This window comes from Rhinoraja longicauda, chromosome 41 (genome assembly GCF_053455715.1).
Source record: "Rhinoraja longicauda isolate Sanriku21f chromosome 41, sRhiLon1.1, whole genome shotgun sequence".
NCBI lineage: Eukaryota > Metazoa > Chordata > Chondrichthyes > Rajiformes > Arhynchobatidae > Rhinoraja > Rhinoraja longicauda.
This window is the reverse complement of record NC_135993.1, coordinates 2,192,730-2,211,150: the sequence shown is the minus strand read 5'-3', so window position 1 is coordinate 2,211,150 and position 18,421 is coordinate 2,192,730. Positions and strand designations below refer to the sequence as shown.

The window sequence follows — 18,421 nt, the reverse complement described above, 5'->3', positions numbered from 1 at the left end:
GGAGCTGGTGGGCTCCGGCTGGGACCACCTGGGGCTCTGGTTCGCAGAGCCCGCGGCCCGGACTCACCACCTGCGGCGCTGGCTGCCTTCGGATGCTACGGGAGCGGCTGCGACTCGTCTCCGGAGGCTCCGGCGCGGGCCGCCTGGACGTCGGACGCCCGCAGGCCCCTGGTTGGGAGCTGACATCGGGACCTCCGGCAGCGGCAGCGGCAATGTCTTCGCCCGCCCCGAATCGTGGGGCTTGGGTCGGCCCGCCGCGGACCTTTCACCGTCCGGCGCAGCGCTTCAATGTCGGGAGCCCCGACCGCCCTGACGTGGCAGCTCCAACAGCCTGACCGCGGGAGAAGACGGCAGGGGAAGAGGAAAGACATTGTGGCCTTCCATCACAGTGAGGAGGTGACTGGAGGAGACTCACTGTGATGGATGTTTCTTTTGTTTGGTGTTAGTTTATGATTGTGTGTTATTGCATTTTTATTGATTATTCTTAGTGGTCTTATTGTTGAACTGCGGGTAATGTTTCATTTCACTACACATTTATGTGTATGTGACAAATAAACGACTATTGACTATTGATAACCGTGGAAGCAGGTAGGTTTTCCTCACCAGGTTGTTCTTGGTCTTGGCCACGTTGGGGTCCTCCGGGCCCAGCTTGGTTTGGTAGATCTCCAGGGCTCTTTCGTAGTAGTACTCCACCTCCTCGTACTTGCCCTGGTTCTGACACAACAGCGCCAGGTTGTTCAGCTGCTTCGCCACGTCGGGATGGTCCTTACCCAGTACCTGTGGGGTTCACAACACCAGGCTCAGCGGAGGTTACGGAACACTACAGCGCCCCGCACTCACACAGCGGCGCTACAACTCCCTCCGAAGATGCTTCACGGGCCATTTACAGCTCTTTCGATGTGGTTAGGTAGAGCTCTGGAGGCTGGTGGAATCAAGGGATATGGGGAGAAGGCAGGCACGGGTTACTGGTTGTGGACGATCAGCCATGATCACAATGAATGGCGCTGCTGGCTCGAAGGGCCAAATGGCCTCCTCCTGCACCTGTTGTCTATGTTTCTATGATGCAGTGGTGGGGCAGACAGCTTGCACGTGGAGAGGTTTCAGTGGGATGAACGGCCTGACCTGCCTGGGCGGTTTCTGGGTTATTAGTTGAACTGGAAGATACTGGAGAACACATTGCTCCTAGAATCTCACATCACGTTTTAGCCTTGCACATCTGTGCTGACACTGAAACAACTGCCCAATCAGTTTAACTCTCTACACCTTCCCCACGGACTTCTGAATGTCAATTATACACCGTTTTTATTTTGGAAGTTCCTGCTGAATGTGTTTTTTTTAAAATTGAAAGACACAGCATGGAAACAGGCCCTTCGGCCCACCGAGTCCATGCCGACTGTCACTCTAGTTCTCTGTTAGACGTTAGACTTTACAGTTACAGAGTGAAAACAGGTCCTTCTGCCCACCAAGTCCACACCGACCAGCCATCACCCCGTAGACGACTATCCTGCACCACACCAAGAACTCTCTGCCTCAGAAGGCAGTGGAGGCCAATTCTCTGAATGCATTCAAGAGAGAGCTAGATAGAGCTCTTAAGGATAGCGGAGTCAGGGGGTATGGGGAGAAGGCAGGAACGGGGTACTGATTGAGAATGATCAGCCATGATCACATTGAATGGCGGTGCTGGCTCGAAGGGCCGAATGGCCTCCTCCTACACCTATTGTCTATTGACAATTTCACTGAAGCCAATTAACCGACAAACATGCACGTCTTTGGAGTGTGGGAGGAAAACGAAGATCTTGGAGAAAAACCTACGCAGGTCACGGGGAGAACGTACAAACTCCGTACAGACAGCACCCGCAGTCAGGATGGAACCCGGGTCTCTGGCGCTGTGGGGCAGTAGCTCTATCCCAGTGTTTGTTTAAATTTAGCAAGTCTCAGCCATTTCTCTCCCAGTGGAAGGATAACACCAGTTATTGTTCTGATATTATGCTGCAACACACAAACCAACTGGAGATTTGCTGGTAATTATACGTTCTCACAAAGCATGGGAAAAATAGTTTGCTTTTCATCTTTTAAACCTAATTCTACTTAGTTCACTTAAGAACTAAATTGGTGAAGTCTGAATGCCATCTGGGATTACTTATGAGTCTGCAGGGAAAGAAAAATGCAGGTTATACAAATTTTGACTCAAGGCAGTTTGAACTAATCATTGGTGACAAGAAGGTAGACACAAAATGCTGGAGTAACTCAGCGGGTCAGGCAGCATCTCTGGAGAGAGGGAGTAGGTGACGTTTCGGGTCGGGACCCTTCTTCAGACTGGTGACAAAGAGAGTGCAGAGGCTGGAATCTTGAGCAAAACACAAAAGTGCTGGAGGAACTTTGCAGGTCGGGCAGCATCTGTGGAGGGAATGGACAAGGTGGGGTTTCACGTCGGGATCCCTCTTTAGACTCTGCAGAAGTGTCCTGACCTGAAACATTGCTTGCCCACAGATGCCCCCTCACCTGCTGAGTTCCTCCAGCACTTTGTGTTTAACTAATCATTGGCCATGACACTGAAGATTATACAAAGGTACAATGAAATTTTAGTATGAATGAAAGGGTCCCGACCCCATCCATGTTCTCCAGAGATGCTGCCTGACCCGCTGAGTTACTCCAGCACTCTGTGAAACGTCACCTATCCATGTTCTCCAGAGATGCCGCCCGACCCGCTGAGTTACTCCAGCACTCTGTGAAACATCACCTATCCATGTTCTCCACAGATGCTACCTGACCCGCTGAGTTAGTCCAGCACTCTGTGAAACGTCACCTATCCACGTTCTCCACAGATGCTGCCTGACCCGCTGAGTTACTCCAGCACTCTGTGAAACGTCACCTATCCACGTTCTCCACAGATGCTACCTGACCCGCTGAGTTAGTCCAGCACTCTGTGAAACGTCACCTATCCATGTTCTCCACAGATGCTGCCTGACCCACTGAGTTGCTCCAGCACTCTGTGTTTATCCTCACTAAAGTAAGGTCAGGGAAGATTCTACATGCCGAGTATGATGAGAGATTGCAATATTCTTCCACAATAACCTTTATTCATATTAATTCTGATCAAATTTGTTGAATGTATGATGGATAAATTAAGTAAGGGAAGGTGTAGGGAGTGATGCCACAGACCGGCCACGATATTTTTGAATGGCAGAGATTGGCAGGAAAGATTCTTGTAGAAACAGGAAACTGTAGAAGCTGACTTACAAATATAGACACAAAATACTGGGGTGATTCAGTGCATCAGGCAGCAGCAGTATCTCTGGAGAACATGGATCGGTTATGTTTCGGGTCGGTACCTTTCTTCAGACTGATTGTTGAGGGGAGGGGGGTGGGGGGGGGGGTAAGAGAGCTGGGAGAAAGGAGAGGTGTAGGGAAAAAACTGCAGATGCTGGTTGAAATTGAAGGTAGACACACAATCCTGGAGTAACTCAGCGGGTCAGGCAGCATCTCAGGAGAGAAGGAATGGGTGACGTTTCGGGTCGAGACCCTTCTTCAGACTGGTCTCGACCCATTCCTTCTCTCCAGAGATGCTGCCTGACCCGCTGAGTTACTCCAGCATTCTGTGTCTACCTGGGAGAAAGGGGAGACAGGACAAAGTGGGGGAGGTGATAGGTGGACAAGAGGCTACAATCAGTCTGAAGAAAGGTCCTGACCCGAAATGTCACCCATCCATGTTCTCTGGAGATGCTGCCTGACCCGCCCAGTTACTCCAGCACTCTGTGTCCAGAGAGATTCGTCTTGTGTCCCTTTCAGTCAGGGTAATCTGGAACAACAATCATTTGTGCTGGATGTGAATCTCTGGATAGGTTACATGCTTCACAACCACATGTGTGGTTGTTTTTCTAGATCTCACATGGATAGGATAGGTTTAGAGGGATATGACCCACATGAAGGCAGGTGGGACAAGTGTAGATGGAACATGTTGGCCAGTGTGGGCAAGTTGGGCTGAAGGGCCTGTTTCCACACTGTGCGACTAAGACTTTCTGATATAAATTCTGATTTCCAGCAGCTTACAACTTAAAGGCAGAACCATAGCTAGAGTCTGCCTTCTGCTCTTAAATGAGCTGCTGCGAATTAGGTTTGAAAGATGAGATGTTGTCTGTTTTTTCATGGCATGGGGGAAGTAGAATGAGCAGCAGAGCTCCAGAGGGTGTTTGTGTATGGCAGCTGAAGAACTGCAACTGAAGTGTTATCCCAGCTCCCTCTACATGTACTGGCAGCTGGGGTTGCTGGGGTTGCTGGGGCTGAGACTGCCTACATTTAAAATACCACTCGTGATACATTTTTAATGAGTTTTATTTCATAAATCAGTCATTTAGTGCCACAGACCCAGAGTCAAAACTGAAATGTAGGACAGAAAAGCTAAGCAATTGGCAGCTTACAACCCAGTGGCATGAATATTGATTTCTCTAACTTCAAGTAACCTCTCACTCCATCCCTCCCCCCCTCCTCCCAAGTTGCACCAGCTCCTCGTTCTCACCTAGCAAACAGCTAACAATGGCCTGTTTCCTTTATCATTGTTACTTTTTTGCGTATCTTTCATACATTTGTTCGATATCTCTGTACATCACCGTCTATATCTCTCATACCCCTCTCCCCTGACTCGGTCCGAGGGAGGGGCGCGACCCGAAACATCACCCATTCCTTCTCTCCAGAGATTTAGAATTTTTTTAATTTAGAGATACAGCGCAGAAACAGGCCCTTCGGCCCACCGGGTCCGCGCCACCCAGCGATCCTCGCACACTAACACTATCCCACACCCACTAGGGACAATTTTTTTAAACATTTGCCCAGCCAATTAACCTACATACCTGTACGTCTTTGGAGTGTGGGAGGAAACCGAAGATCTCGGAGAAAAGCCACGCAGGTCACGGGGAGAACGTACAAACTCCGTACAGACGGCGCCCGTAGTCAGGATCGAACCTGAGTCTCCGGCGCTGCATTGGCTGTAAGGCAGCAACTCTACCGCTGAGTTACTCCAGCACTTTGTGTCTCTAAGCAATTTAGCCCTTGCATCAATATGCTTTGCCACTCATCTTTATCATACATCTCCATTCAAACGCTGGCAATCACACCCTCCTCACCTGTAGCACAAGGGATACACTGTGGGGTACATAGGGCAACGAAGGGTAGACAATAAAGATGGGCCTTACCAGCCACAACCATGTCGTGGCTTGTTTCCAGTCTCCCACCTCCCTCCCCGACTACAATAGACAATAGGTGCAGGAGGAGGCCATTCGGCCCTTTGAGCCAGCACCGCCATTCAATGTGATCATGGCTGATCATTCTCAATCAGTACCCCGTTCCTGCCTTCTCCCCATACCACCTGACTCCGCTATCCTTAAGAGCTCTATCCAGCTCTCTCTTGAATGCATTCAGAGAATTGGCCTCCACTGCCTTCTGAGGCAGAGAATTCCACAGATTCACAACTCTCTGACTGAAAAAGGTTTTCCTCACCTCAATTCTAAATGGCCTATACCTTATTCTTAAACTGTGGTCCCTGGTTCTGGACTCCCCCCATTATTGGGAACATGTTTCCTGCCTCTAACGTGTCCAACCACTTAATAATCTTATACATGTCGATAAGATCTCCTATCATCCGTCTAAATTCCAGTGTATACAAGCCTAGTCGCTCCAGTCTTTCAAAAAATGACAGTCCCGCCATTCCGGGAATTAACCTAGTAAACCTACGCTGCACGCCCTCAATAGCAAGAATATCCTTCCTCAAACTTGGAGACCAAAACTGCACCCAGTACTCCAGGTGCGGTCTCACTAGGGCCCTGTACAACTGCACACAGTACTCCAGGTGTGGTCTCACTAGGGCCCTGTACAACTGCACACAGTACTCCAGGTGCGGTCTCACTAGGGCCCTGTACAACTGCACACAGTACTCCAGGTGCGGTCTCACTAGGGCCCTGTACAACTGCACACAGTACTCCAGGTGTGGTCTCACTGGGGCCCTGTACAACTGCACACAGTACTCCAGGTGTGGTCTCACTAGGGCCCTGTACAACTGCACACAGTACTCCAGGTGCGGTCTCACTAGGGCCCTGTACAACTGCACACAGTACTCCAGGTGCGGTCTCACTAGGGCCCTGTACAACTGCACACAGTACTCCAGGTGTGGTCTCACTAGGGCCCTGTACAACTGAACACAGTACTCCAGGTGCGGTCTCACTAGGGCCCTGTACAACTGCAGAAGGACTACAATCAGTCTGAAGAAGGGCCCTAACTTAAAACGTCGCCTATCCATTGCTGCCAGATGCCAGACCCGCTGAGTTCCTCTAGCTCCTCTGTGGTGGAGTTTTGGAGATTCCACGTGGGAACAGGACCCCCCGAGACCACGCTGACCAGCGATCACCTGGACACTAGTTCTATCCTGCACACCTGGGACAATTTACAAAAGCCAATTAAACTACAAAACCACGTCTTTGGAGTGTGGGAGGAAAATGGAGCACCCGGAGAAAACCCACGTGGTCACGGGGAGAAAGTACAAACTCCGTACAGACAGCATCCTTAGTCAGGATGGAACCCGGGTCTCTGGTGCTGTGAGGCAGCAGCTCTACCCGCTGTGCCACCGTGCTGCCCACTGTGTTTTACTCCACAAAAATGTGCTTTAAAGGATCCTAACTTTGGGTCGACCTCGCAAGGGTACATGTTTTGTGTATTACCTGCGTAATGAAGTGCCCTTAATGAGACATCTATAGCCCTGGTCCTCTGCCACATCTGGATAAGCCCATTACCACAGTAGATCTCCCTTGCAGGTGCTCAATGGCTTGGCTTTAATGGGGGTGGGGAGTGGAGGAAGGGAGCAAACATGAAGTGTTATTTCTGCCGTTAAAACTGGAACGGATTCTCATTTTCCAACCTTTTCCCGGATTTCCAAAGCCCTCTTGCACAGTGGTTCAGCCTCTTTATATTTTCCTCTTTTGCCAAAAAGCACAGCGAGATTATTCAGGGTGGCGGCCACCTGCACAACATGGATAAAAGGACAGGTTAGCACTCAACGTTACCACCGTCCCCCACACCACGCTATGACGGCCCCTACACTACAAAAGGCCATCGTATCCACCTGACTTGGCAGCACCTTTCAACAAGCTGGGAGAATGGATAAAGTGCCAGAGACCTGACCACATCCCTCCAACCATCTGCGGGTGATGAAGTAACAGAGAGCTGGCAGCTGCAACCGGAGATAGACACACAATGCTGGAGTAACTCAGCGGGTCAGGCAGCATCTCTGGAGAGAAGGAACGGGTGACGTTTCAGGTCGAGACCCTTCTTCAGAGGCCTCAACCAGCAGCTATAACTCTGGCCTGTCCCTGGCACCACACAACTCCTGACCCTGAACGTAGAAGTGCACAGCATGGCGACAGGCCCTTTGGCCCACAATGCCGGTCGGTGCCCAACGTGATGCCAGTGGCAGCACTGTGGCGCAGCGGGTAGAGCTGCTGCCTCACAGCGCCAGAGACCCGGGGCAGAATCCTGACTACGGGTGCTGTCTGTACGGAGTTTGCACGTTCTCCCCGTGACCTATCTAAAAGCCTCTTCAATGCCACCATCTCATCAGCCTCCACCACCACCCCTGGCAGCCCGTTCCAGGCACCCACCACTGGGTAACAAAAACAACTTGCCCACCACATCTCCTTACAGTCTGACGAAGGGTCTCAACCTGAAATGTCACCTTATTGCTTTTCTTCCGAGACACTGGTTAGGGTTGCCAACTTCCTCACTCCCAAATAAGGGACAAAGGGTGACGTCACCGCCCCGCGCCACCTCACCCAGCCAGCGGCCACGTGCTCCCGCTCCACCAATGGCGGCCGCTGGCTGGGTGAGTAGGGGCGCGGGGCGGTGATGTCACCCTTTGTCCCTTATTTGGGAGTGAGGAAGTTGGCAACCCTACTGATACGGGACAAGGGTGGTCCCGTATGGGACAAACTAATTTAGCCCAAAATACGGGATGTCCCGGCTAATACGGGACAGTTGGCGACCCTAACACTGACTGACCTGCTGAGTTACTCCAGCGTTTTGTGTCCATCTTCTCTTATACATCTCCTTTAAGCTTTGCCCCTCTTGTTTTAAAGCTGTGCCCTCTAGTCCTTGACAAACTCAGAGTCTCTGGCCCACGTGCAACATCCTGCCAGGCAAGCTGCAGTTCAGTGAGTTTAGCACAGACCAGGGATTTGGGGAATGTTAGCTTTCCTGGCTTTGAAGTTTACTTGCATGGGTTTTCAATTACAAATTTTATACACTTTTACATCAGGACCTATCACAGCGTTTCAGAGCCAAAGAATTATTTTTGGAATTTAGTCCCGACTGTAACACAGGGGATACTGTAGCCAATTTGCACAAAGCAACAGAACTGTGATAATGAACAGATACTGCCTTGGGACAAATGTTTAGTTTAGAGTTACTGCGCGGAAACAGGCCCTTTGGCCCAACGCGCCCACACCGACCAGCGATCCCCGCACACTCACACCATCCTACACACACTCGGGCCAATTTACATTTATAGCAAGCCAATTAACCTACAAACCTGCATGTCTTTGGAGTGTGGGAGGAAACCGAAGATCTCAGAGAAAACCCACGTAGGTCACGGGGAGAACATATAAACTCCATACAGACGGCACCCATAGTTAGGATGGAACCCGGGTCTCTGGCGTTGCAAGTGCTGTAAGGCAGCAACTCTACCGCTGCGCCACCGTGCCGCCCATTGTTGGTCTGGGCACATTGTAAACTCCTAAGCCAATGTTTTGAATAGTTGCGATGGATTTTATGCTGCCTACCCGAGAGGTTAAGCATTACTGCAGTGTAATATTTCATTGGAATGGCAGCACCTCTGATGGTGAAGCACTCTCTCAATACTGGCCCTTGGAGTGCCAGTCTGAATCATGTGGTCACGTCTTTAGACGGGGATGGCAATCCGCTCACTCTTCCGTCTCAGAGGCAGGATCTGAGTCCAGGGCAATAAATAGTGGGAAGGAACTTTAAACAACAGGCGCGGCGGTAGAGTTGCTGCCTCACAGCGCCAGAGACCCGGGTTCCATCCCGACTACGGGTGGTGTCTGTACGGAGTTTGTACGTTCTCCCTGGGACCGCGTGGGTTTCCCCCGGGTACCCCGGTTTCCTCCCACACTCCAAAGACGTACAGGTTTGTAGGGTAATTGGCTTCGGAGGTTGTAAGATTGTCCCTAGTGTGTGTGTGTTGATGTACGGGGTGATCGCTGGTCGGTGTGGACTCGGTGGACCGAAGGGCCTGTTTCTGTGCGGCATCTCGAAAGTCATCCTCTTTCCCCAAGTTCCCTTTACTTCTCCGTCTTGGTGCCAAGTTACTGAAGGGGGAAGACCCTTGGAATATTTGACCATGGTGTATGTGGAATGGAAGTGCAAGTGCACGTTCTGGTATTGGGCAACATCTGCCCGGTCTGTGCCTGGTACTTTAGAACACGAGATGCTATGATCACTCATCAAGACAAGGAACCAACCGCTGGATGGTCTTGGCCAAGGGTTTTCTCCCGGATTGTCAGGGCATCATTTAGAAGATTTGCTGCCTCTTTGTACTTGTTCTGATCCCTGTAAAATGAAAAGGAAATTTCAGCAGTGTGTCCACGAAGCATTGTAAACATGGTGAGTGCCGCAGTAACAGTGTTGGAGCCGCTGCGTCACAGCGCCACAGACCCCAGTTCGACCTTGACCTTGATTCTGTACTGTACTGGGAGCCAGTGGAGAGAGGCCAGAATCGGGGTGATGTGGTCCCTTTTACGGGTACCCGTCAGGAGTCTCGCTGCGGCGTTTTGGACCAATTGCGGGCGGGACAGGGATGATTGGCTGATCCCAGTGTAGAGGGAGTTGCAGTAGTCTAGGCGGGAGGAAATGAATGCGTGAATACTAGGTGTGTTTGTTGTTGACGCTGACGCTCTGGGGCTTTGGCAGTAGAATGAATCGTACCTGTATACCAAGGCCAAGATGTTCAGCATGGTGGCCACGTCGGGGTGGTTGTGCCCAGAGGTTTTCTCCAGGTCCTCCAGAGCCTGCTTGCAGAGCGGGACGGCCACTTCGTAGCGCCCTTGCGAGGCGTACTGTATGACCAGGTTGTGCAGAGTCCGCAGCCGTGCTGGGATCTCGTAGCCACCCTGCTGCGCTGCTGCTGCTGCACTGCTGTGGGAGTGGTGCACTGCAAGACACACGACACCACCGCAAGCTGAGTCACCCGTGCCCCTGCTCCGCTGCTCCGCAAACGTACCGCTCCCCCCAGTCCGAACCTTTACCTTCCCCATAGACCTTTACCTTTACCTTCCCCATAGACACACAATGCTGGGGTAACTCAGCGGGTCGGGCAGCATCTCGGGAGAGAAGGAATGGGTGACGTTTCGGGTCGAGACCCGTAGGGTCTCGTCCCAAAACGTCACCCATTCCTTCTCTCCCGAGATGCTACATGACCCCATGAGTTACTCCAGCATTGTGTGTCTACCTTCGATTTCAACCAGCATCTCCAGTTGTTTTTCCTACTCCTTTACTTTCCCCATCTTCTACCCTTGCTGAGGAGGCTTTACTGCATTAGCATTGTGTGTCTACCTTCGATTTCAACCAGCATCTCCAGTTGTTTTTCCTACTCCTTTACTTTCCCCATCTTCTATCCTTGCTGAGGAGGCTTTACTGCATTAGCTGTGGTAATCGCACAGTCTTTTGCCCAGAGTAGGGGAATCGAGAACCAGAGGACGTAGGTTTAAGGTGAGAGGGGAAAGATTTAAGGTAGACACAAAATGCTGGTGTAACTCAGTGGGTCGGGCAGCTTCTCGGGAGAGAAGGAATGGGTGACTTTTCGGGTCGAGACCCTTCTTCAGACACCGAGATGCTACCTGACCCGCTGAGTTACTCCAGCATTTTGTGTCTACCATCGATTTAAACCAGCATCTGCAGTTTTTTTCCTACAGGTGAAAGATTTAAATGGGAACCCAAGGGGCAACTTTTTCACACACAGAGGGTGGTGTGTACATGGAATGGGCTGCCAGAGGAGGTAGTTGAAGTAAGTACTATAACAATATTTAAAAGACAGGTACTTTTGAACAGGTACATGGATAGGAAAGGATTAGAGAGATACTAGACCAAGTGGACCCGTTGGACTCTCATACACTAGAATTTAGAAGGATGAGAGGGGATCTTATTGAAACGTATAAGATTATTAAGGGGTTGGACACATTAGAGGCAGGAAACATGTTCCCAATGTTGGGGGAGTCCAGAACAAGGGGCAACAGTTTAAGAATAAGGGGTAGGCCATTTAGAACGGAGATGAGGAAAAACATTTTCAGTCAGAGAGTTGTGAATCTGTGGAATTCTCTGCCTCAGGAAGCAGTGGAGGCCAATTCTCTGAATGCTTTCAAGAGAGAGCTAGATAGAGCTCTTAAGGATAGCGGAGTCAGGGGGTATGGGGAGAAGGCAGGAACGGGGTACTGATTGAGAATGATCAGCCATGATCACATTGAATGGCGGTGCTGGCTCGAAGGGCCGAATGGCCTACTCCTGCACCTATTGTCTATTGTCTCCTGCATTGGTGCAGGACCCTCCCCTCCCCCCCTCCCTCCCCTCCCCTCCTCCCCTCCCCTCCCCCCCCTCCCTCCCTCCTCTCCTCCGTCCCTCCTCGTAGATGGGGGCATGTTGGTCGGCAGGTACAAACTGGCCTGTGTGACTCTATGGCTCTAAATCTCGTGGATGGAATTTAATTAGCGTTTGTTCTTTTAACATTCGCAAAATACGTACGCTGACTCTGTTCATCCTCATTAGGGAAAAGATCATCCAGTGGAGCCTTTGACAACACACTGTCTTTGTCTTCCTGTAAAAATATTGAACAAAATTAGAAAGAAAATATATACATAGATCAGGTATGCATCACAGTTCAGTGGCTACTTAACAGTCAGAAGAGATAGGAGCAGAATTAGGCCATTCGGCCCATCAAGTCTACTTCGCCATTCATTCACTGCTGATCTATCTCTCCCTCCTAACCCCATTCTCCTGCCTTCTCCCCCTAGCCCCTGACACCCGTACTAATCAAGAATCTATCTAACTCTGCCATAGAGACCCAGGAGTGATCCTGACTACGGGTGCTTGCCTGTACGTTCTCCCCGTGACCTGCGTGGGTTTTCTCCGGGATCTCCGGTTCCCTCCCACACTCCAAAGACGTGCAGGTTTGTAGGCTAATTGACGGTATCATTGTAATCTGTCTCCAGTGTGTGTAGGATAGTGTAAGTGTCGCTGGTCGGTGCGGACAAGGTGGGCCGAAGGGCAATGTGTCTCGAAACTAAACTAAGATTGTGGCAGGAGGCCACTCAGGCCTTTGTACCTAAACTAGCCCCTTTGAAAGGCCAGTTAACTAGCTTGGACCCAAGAAGTCTTTCCAGGTGAGACAAAGGTTCCCCTGCACCTCCTCCAACCTCATCTATTGCATCCGCTGCTCTAGATGTCAACTTATTTACATCGGCGAAACCAAGCGCAGGCTCGGCGATCGCTTCGCTCAACACCTGCGCTCGGTCCGCATTAACCAACCTGATCTCCCGGTGGCCGAGCACTTCAACTCCCCCTCCCTCTCCCAGTCTGACCTTTCTGTCATGGGCCTCCTCCAGTGCCATAGTGAGGCCCACTTGAAATTGGAGGAACAGCACCTCATATTTCGCCTGGGTAGTTTGCAGCCCAGCGGTATGAACATCGACTTCTCCAACTTTAGATAGTTCCCTTCCCCTCCTCCTTCCCAGATCTCCCTCTGTCTTCCTGTCTCCACCTATATCTTTCCTTTGTCCCGCCCCCCTGACATCAGTCTGAAGAAGGGTCTCGACCCGAAACGTCACCCATTCCTTCTCTCCTGAGATGCTGCCTGACCTGCTGAGTTACTCCAGCATTTTGTGAATAAATACCTTCGATTTGTACCAGCATCTAGTTATTTTCTTATATTATATAACTAGCTCCCCCCGCACGTTCCTCCCCCCCCCCCGCACGTTCCTCCCCCCCCCCCCCCCTCGCACGTTCCTCCCCCCCCGGACGCCGGCCGGCCGACATACCGCTGCCTCGTCCTCGTCGTACTTCTTGATCTGGTTCATGAACTCCAGGTGCTTCTTTTCCTCCTCCAGCTGAGCCACGGCCTGCTCGCTCTTCTGCAGCCTCTGCTGGGTGGTGGCCAGCTCGTCCCGCAGCCACTGGTTCTCCTGGCACAGCCGCCGCACCTGGGCCCGCAGCTTCTGCTTCTCCGCCTCCACCGTGCTGAGGTGGGTGGACAGGGCCGTCACCACCTGGAGCACGCAGGGCCACCCCACCACGCCGAGCAAGCATGCAAGAGAGAGAGAGAGAGAGCAGAAAACACGTCAATACTCAGCAGACCGGGCAACATCTGCGGGGAGAGAAGCTGGGCTAGTGTTAAGACACAGAACGCTGGAGTAGAATAGATCATCGCTAGCTCGGGGAAGGTGACAACGTGCCGTACAAAGATAACATTTAATCTGGAGGACAGTCAGACTGCTTGTTATCACCTTCCCCTGGGCGGCACGGTGGCGCAGCGGTAGAGTTGCTGCCTTACAGCGCTAGAGACCCGGGTTCAACCCCAACTACGGCTGCCGTCTGTACGGAGTTTGTACGTTCTCCCCGTGACCGCGTGGGTTTTCTCCGAGATCTTTGGTGTCCACCCGCACTCCAAAGACGTGCAGGTTTGTAGGTCAATTGGCTTGGTCTAAGTGTAAATTGTCCCTAGTGTGTGTAGGATAGTGTTAGTGTGCGGGGATCGCTGGTCGGTGCCGACTCATCGGACCGAAGGGCCTGTTTCCGCGCTGTATCTCTAAACTAAACTAAAAACAAAACTAACAAATGATCTATCCCACATTTTCCTTGATCTTCGTCCCCTTTAATATTTCGTTTTCATATCTCTGTCTCCCGCTCCCCTGACTCTCAGTCTGAAGTCGGGTCTCGACCCGAAATGTCACCCATTCCTCCTCTCCAGAGATGCTGCCTGACCTGCTGAGTTACTCCAGCACTTTGTGTCTATCTTCGGTGTTAGTCAGCATCTGCAGTTCCCTCCTGCACATAAATTGAACCGCTGTTGTTTTATTTAGCCACGGGGAGCAGTTCTGTCAGCATAGTTCAGGGAAAGTCTCGAGACCGATATGCCGGTACACAATGAGCAGGCACACGAGAGATGCCTAGGGATCCTAATATTTAAAAAACCTCTTGATTGAAACCACTGGGGGGCAAAATGTCACTTTCTTTACTTCTGCCTCCGTACATTAACACCAATCTTACATCTACTTCTCACATCTACATCAAACTCTCCACTCCAAACCTATCTCGAGTGAATCAAATGCTAGATGTAAATGGCAATTAACCACACTGCTTACTGGAACCATTACATCCAGCATCAGAACCTTGTGTGTAAACAGCAGCGTGACGTGGGTTGATGTAAACATTAGAAATTAGTCGGCAAAGTCTGTGCACCCTGGAGTTTAGAAGATCATTTATTTGCACATACAAAATTGTGGAGAAGCAGGGGGGAAGCTGGGAGGATATTTCCTTCTCTCCAGAGATGCTGCCTGCCCCGCTGAGTTACTCCAGCATTTTGTGTCTACCTTCGATTTAAACCAGCATCTGCAGTTCTTTCTCACACGAGATATTTCCTCTGGCTGATCTGCCAAGAACTACGGGTCGCGCTCTCAGAATAAAAGGCAGCCATTTGGAGCTAAGACCAGGAGATAGTTCTTCAGTCAGTGGGCGATGAAACTTTGGAAATCTCGACTTCAGAGGAAGCTCAGTCATTGCATCATGGAGCGATATAGCATGAAAACAGGCCCTTCAGCCCAACTTGCCCACGCCGACCAACATGCCCCAGCTACACTAGTCCCACCTGCCTGCTTTTGGCCCATATTCCTCCAAACCCATCCTTATCTATGAACCGGTTAAACGTTTCTTAAACGTTCCAATAGTAATCTACCTCAACCACCTCTTCCGGCAGCTCGTTCCATATACCCACCATCCTTTGTGTAGAAAGGCTACCCCTCATGTTCCCATTAAATCTTTCCCACCTCACCTTAAACCTAGCTCCTCTGGTTCTAGATTCCCCTGCTACCCGGGGCAAAAGACTCTGTGCGTTTACCCAATCTATTCCTCTCATGATTTTGTACATCGAGATCGGAGGACTTATATTAAAGGAATCAGGGGGCAGGGGAGGGAAAATGCTGAGGTGTTAGGCCTAGATGAATGACATAGCAGGCTCGAAGGAGCAGATGGTTAATCCAGCTTTCATTCTGATCTTATGTTCTTAGCCAGCTGACTACAAAACTGGGATTTGTACTTTCTTGTGGCGATCCCAAAGATGCTTACAGCTACACAGAGAAATGCTGACTGTTCCACAGGTAAATGTCAATAAATGACTGCACAATTCAGGCAGTTGTCTCCAGGAGTCCAATTGCAACTTGAGACAGGGATTCCAGTTCTCAGACACTTCCCTGCAATAAGCCACCGGCATCTTTCTATCTCTTCCAACGTGAAGGTATGTACAACGGCATCTGGATTTAGTGACTTTAGATACAGTGCCGAAACAGGCCCTTTGGCCCACCGAGTCTAATCAAAAATAGACGATAGACAACAGGTGCAGGAGTATGCCATCCGGCCCTTCGAGCCAGCACCGCCATTCAATATGATCACGGCTGATCATCCACAATCACAACCCCGTTCCTGCCTTCTCCCCATACCGCCTGACTCCGCTATCTTCAAGAGCTCTATCTAGCTCGCTCTTGAAAGCATCCAGAGAATTGGCCTCCACTGCCTTCTGAGGCAGAGAATTCCACAGATTTACAACTCTCTGGGTGAAAACGTTTTTCCTCATCTCCGTTCTAAACGGCCTACCCCTTATTCTTAAACTGTGGCTGAGTTCTGAACTCCCCCAACATTGGGAACATGTTTCCTGCCTCTAACGTGAATCTATCTATCTCTGCCGTAAGAATATCCATTGACTTGACCTCCACAGCGTTCTGTGGCAATGAATTCCACAGATTCACCACCTTCTGGCTAAAGACCTTCCTTCAGTAGTTTGTTTCTTGCTCAAGATTCCAGCATCTACGATCTGGTGACCGCGTTTGAAAACCCGTCCCCTTGCACAACGATCCTTGCTATTGAGGGCATGCAGCGTAGGTTTACTAGGTTAATTCCCGGAATGGCGGGACTGTCATATGTTGAAAGACTGGAGCGACTAGGTTTGTATACACTGGAATTTAGAAGGATGAGAGGGGATCTTATCGAAACGTATAAAATTATTAAGGGGTTGGACACGTTAGAGGCAGGAAACATGTTCCCAATGTTGGGGGAGTCCAGAACCAGAAGCCACAGTTTAAGAATAAGGGGTAGGCCATTTAGAACAGAGACGAGGAAAAACTTTTTTAGTCAGAGAATTGTGAATCTGTGGAATTCTCTGCCTCAGAAGGCAGTGGAGGCCAAGTCTCTGAATGCATTCAAGAGAGAGCTAGATAGAGCTCTTAAGGATAGCGGAGTCAGGGGGTATGGGGAGAAGGCAGGAACACGGTACTGATTGAGAATGATCAGCCATGATCACATTGAATGGCGGTGCTGGCTCGAAGGGCCGAATGGCCTCCTCTTGCACCTATTGTCTATTGTCTATTGATCCTACCTGTGCCTCACTCAGCCCAAGTTCAATCATCTCCAGTGACCTCTGGATCAGGCCGGTCTTCTCTTGCACCAGGTGAACTTCGTCATCTTCCTTCAGCCCATTCAGCGTCTCCTGCAGGTTCTGCAGAATGGTGTTGTTCTCGTTCTTCAGAGCCTCCAAGCCCTGGATGACCTGCTTGGTGCCAGTAATGATCTCGTCTGCACTCAGCTTCTCATTCATCTGCACCATCTTGGACATGTCGTTCCAACTTCTGCACACACACGAGGCAAACAAAAACATTAGTGAGATCGAATATTCATTTAGAAACAGGGAACTTCAGATGCTGGTTTGCACAGAGTGCTGGAGTAACTCAGCGGGTCAGGCAGCATCTCTGGAGAACATGGATAGTGATCATAAGGTCATATGTGATAGGAGTAGAATTAGGCCATTCAGCCCATCAAGTCTACTCCGCCATTCAATTATTGCTGATCTATCTCTCCCTCCTAACCCCATTCTCCTGCCTTCTCCCCATAACCTCTGACACCCGTACTAATCAAAAATGTTTTGGGTCAGTTCTGAAGAAGGGTCCCAACCCAAATGTCACCTATCCATGTTCTCCACAGAGGCTGCCTGACCCGCTGAGTTACTCCAGCACCCTGTGAAACGTCACCTATCCATGTTCTCCACAGATGCTGCCTGACCCGCTGAGTTACTCCAGCACTCTGTGAAACGTCACCTATCCATGTTCTCCACAGATGCTGCCTGACCCGCTGAGTTACTCCAGCACTCTGTGTCTTTTAAAAATATTAATTTACCAAGATGCAGAATTCCCAGCGGTGAATACTCCTCCCAATAACCTAGTGAAAAGAAAAGCTGTCTGCTGGATTACTTGCTAAAACAGACCTGAAGGTCTACATTCTATCTCCAATAACATGCTCAATTTATCAATCTGAGGCAGAGGTCAGAACTAAGACTGGCCTCTAAACTCTAATGCAGAGTGCTGGAAGGTGAAAAAGAAACTTCCCATAGTCAAACACTTCCCCTGAAAATTTGTCATTTAAATGATGGTTTAGGTTCATTATTGTCACAGGTACCAAGATACAGTGGAAAGCTTTGTTTTGCATTGATTATTTGTTCAATCAGATCAGATAATATTCGACATAAATACAATCAAATCAAACTCACGTACAATAGGTAGAGCAAAAGGGAAGATACAGAGTGCAGAATGGTCGAGAAATGCCAGTTGACCAAGGGGCCACAGTTTAAGAATAAGGGGTAGGGCATTTAGAACGGAGATGAGGAAAAACCTTTTCAGTCAGAGAGTTGTGAATCTGTGGAATTCTCTACCTCAGAAGGCAGTGGAGGCCAATTCTCTGGATACTTTCAAGAGAGAGCTAGATAGAGCTCTTAAAGATAGCGGAGTCAGGGGGTATGGGGAGAAGGCAGGAACGGGGTACTGATTGAGAATGATCAGCCATGATCGTATTGAATGGCGGTGCTGGCTTGAAGGGCTGAATGGCCTCCTCCTGCACCTATTGTCTATTATTTAAGTAAATCCTTCAAGAATGAAGGATATCCAGAATCAAGGGATATGGGGAGAAGGCAGGCACAGGTTACTGATTGTGGATGATCAGCCATGATCACAATGAATGGCAATGCTGGTTCGAAGGGCCAAATGGCCTCCTCCTGCACCTATTTTCTATGTTTCTAATGGAGGCTACATAAATCCACATGGAGGGGATCATGCAGTAACTT

General features: G+C 50.1%; 1 protein-coding gene across 5 annotated transcripts in view; it reads right to left on the bottom strand.

Moving 5' to 3' along the window:
- The window catches only part of klc3 (kinesin light chain 3), an 86,937-nt gene that overhangs the window by 21,971 nt on the left and 46,545 nt on the right, over positions 1-18,421 (bottom strand). For all 5 annotated transcript variants that reach the window (XM_078431112.1, XM_078431111.1, XM_078431114.1 and 2 more), the window contains 7 exons: positions 16,688-16,937; positions 13,083-13,310; positions 11,791-11,863; positions 9,982-10,207; positions 9,519-9,606; positions 6,905-7,006; positions 604-777 (listed from right to left, as the gene is read on the bottom strand). In XM_078431112.1, coding sequence (XP_078287238.1) covers positions 604-777; positions 6,905-7,006; positions 9,519-9,606; positions 9,982-10,207; positions 11,791-11,863; positions 13,083-13,310; positions 16,688-16,924 — 1,128 coding nt within the window. In that variant the 5' untranslated portion in view covers positions 16,925-16,937. The remainder of the gene's footprint in view (positions 1-603; positions 778-6,904; positions 7,007-9,518; positions 9,607-9,981; positions 10,208-11,790; positions 11,864-13,082; positions 13,311-16,687; positions 16,938-18,421) is intronic.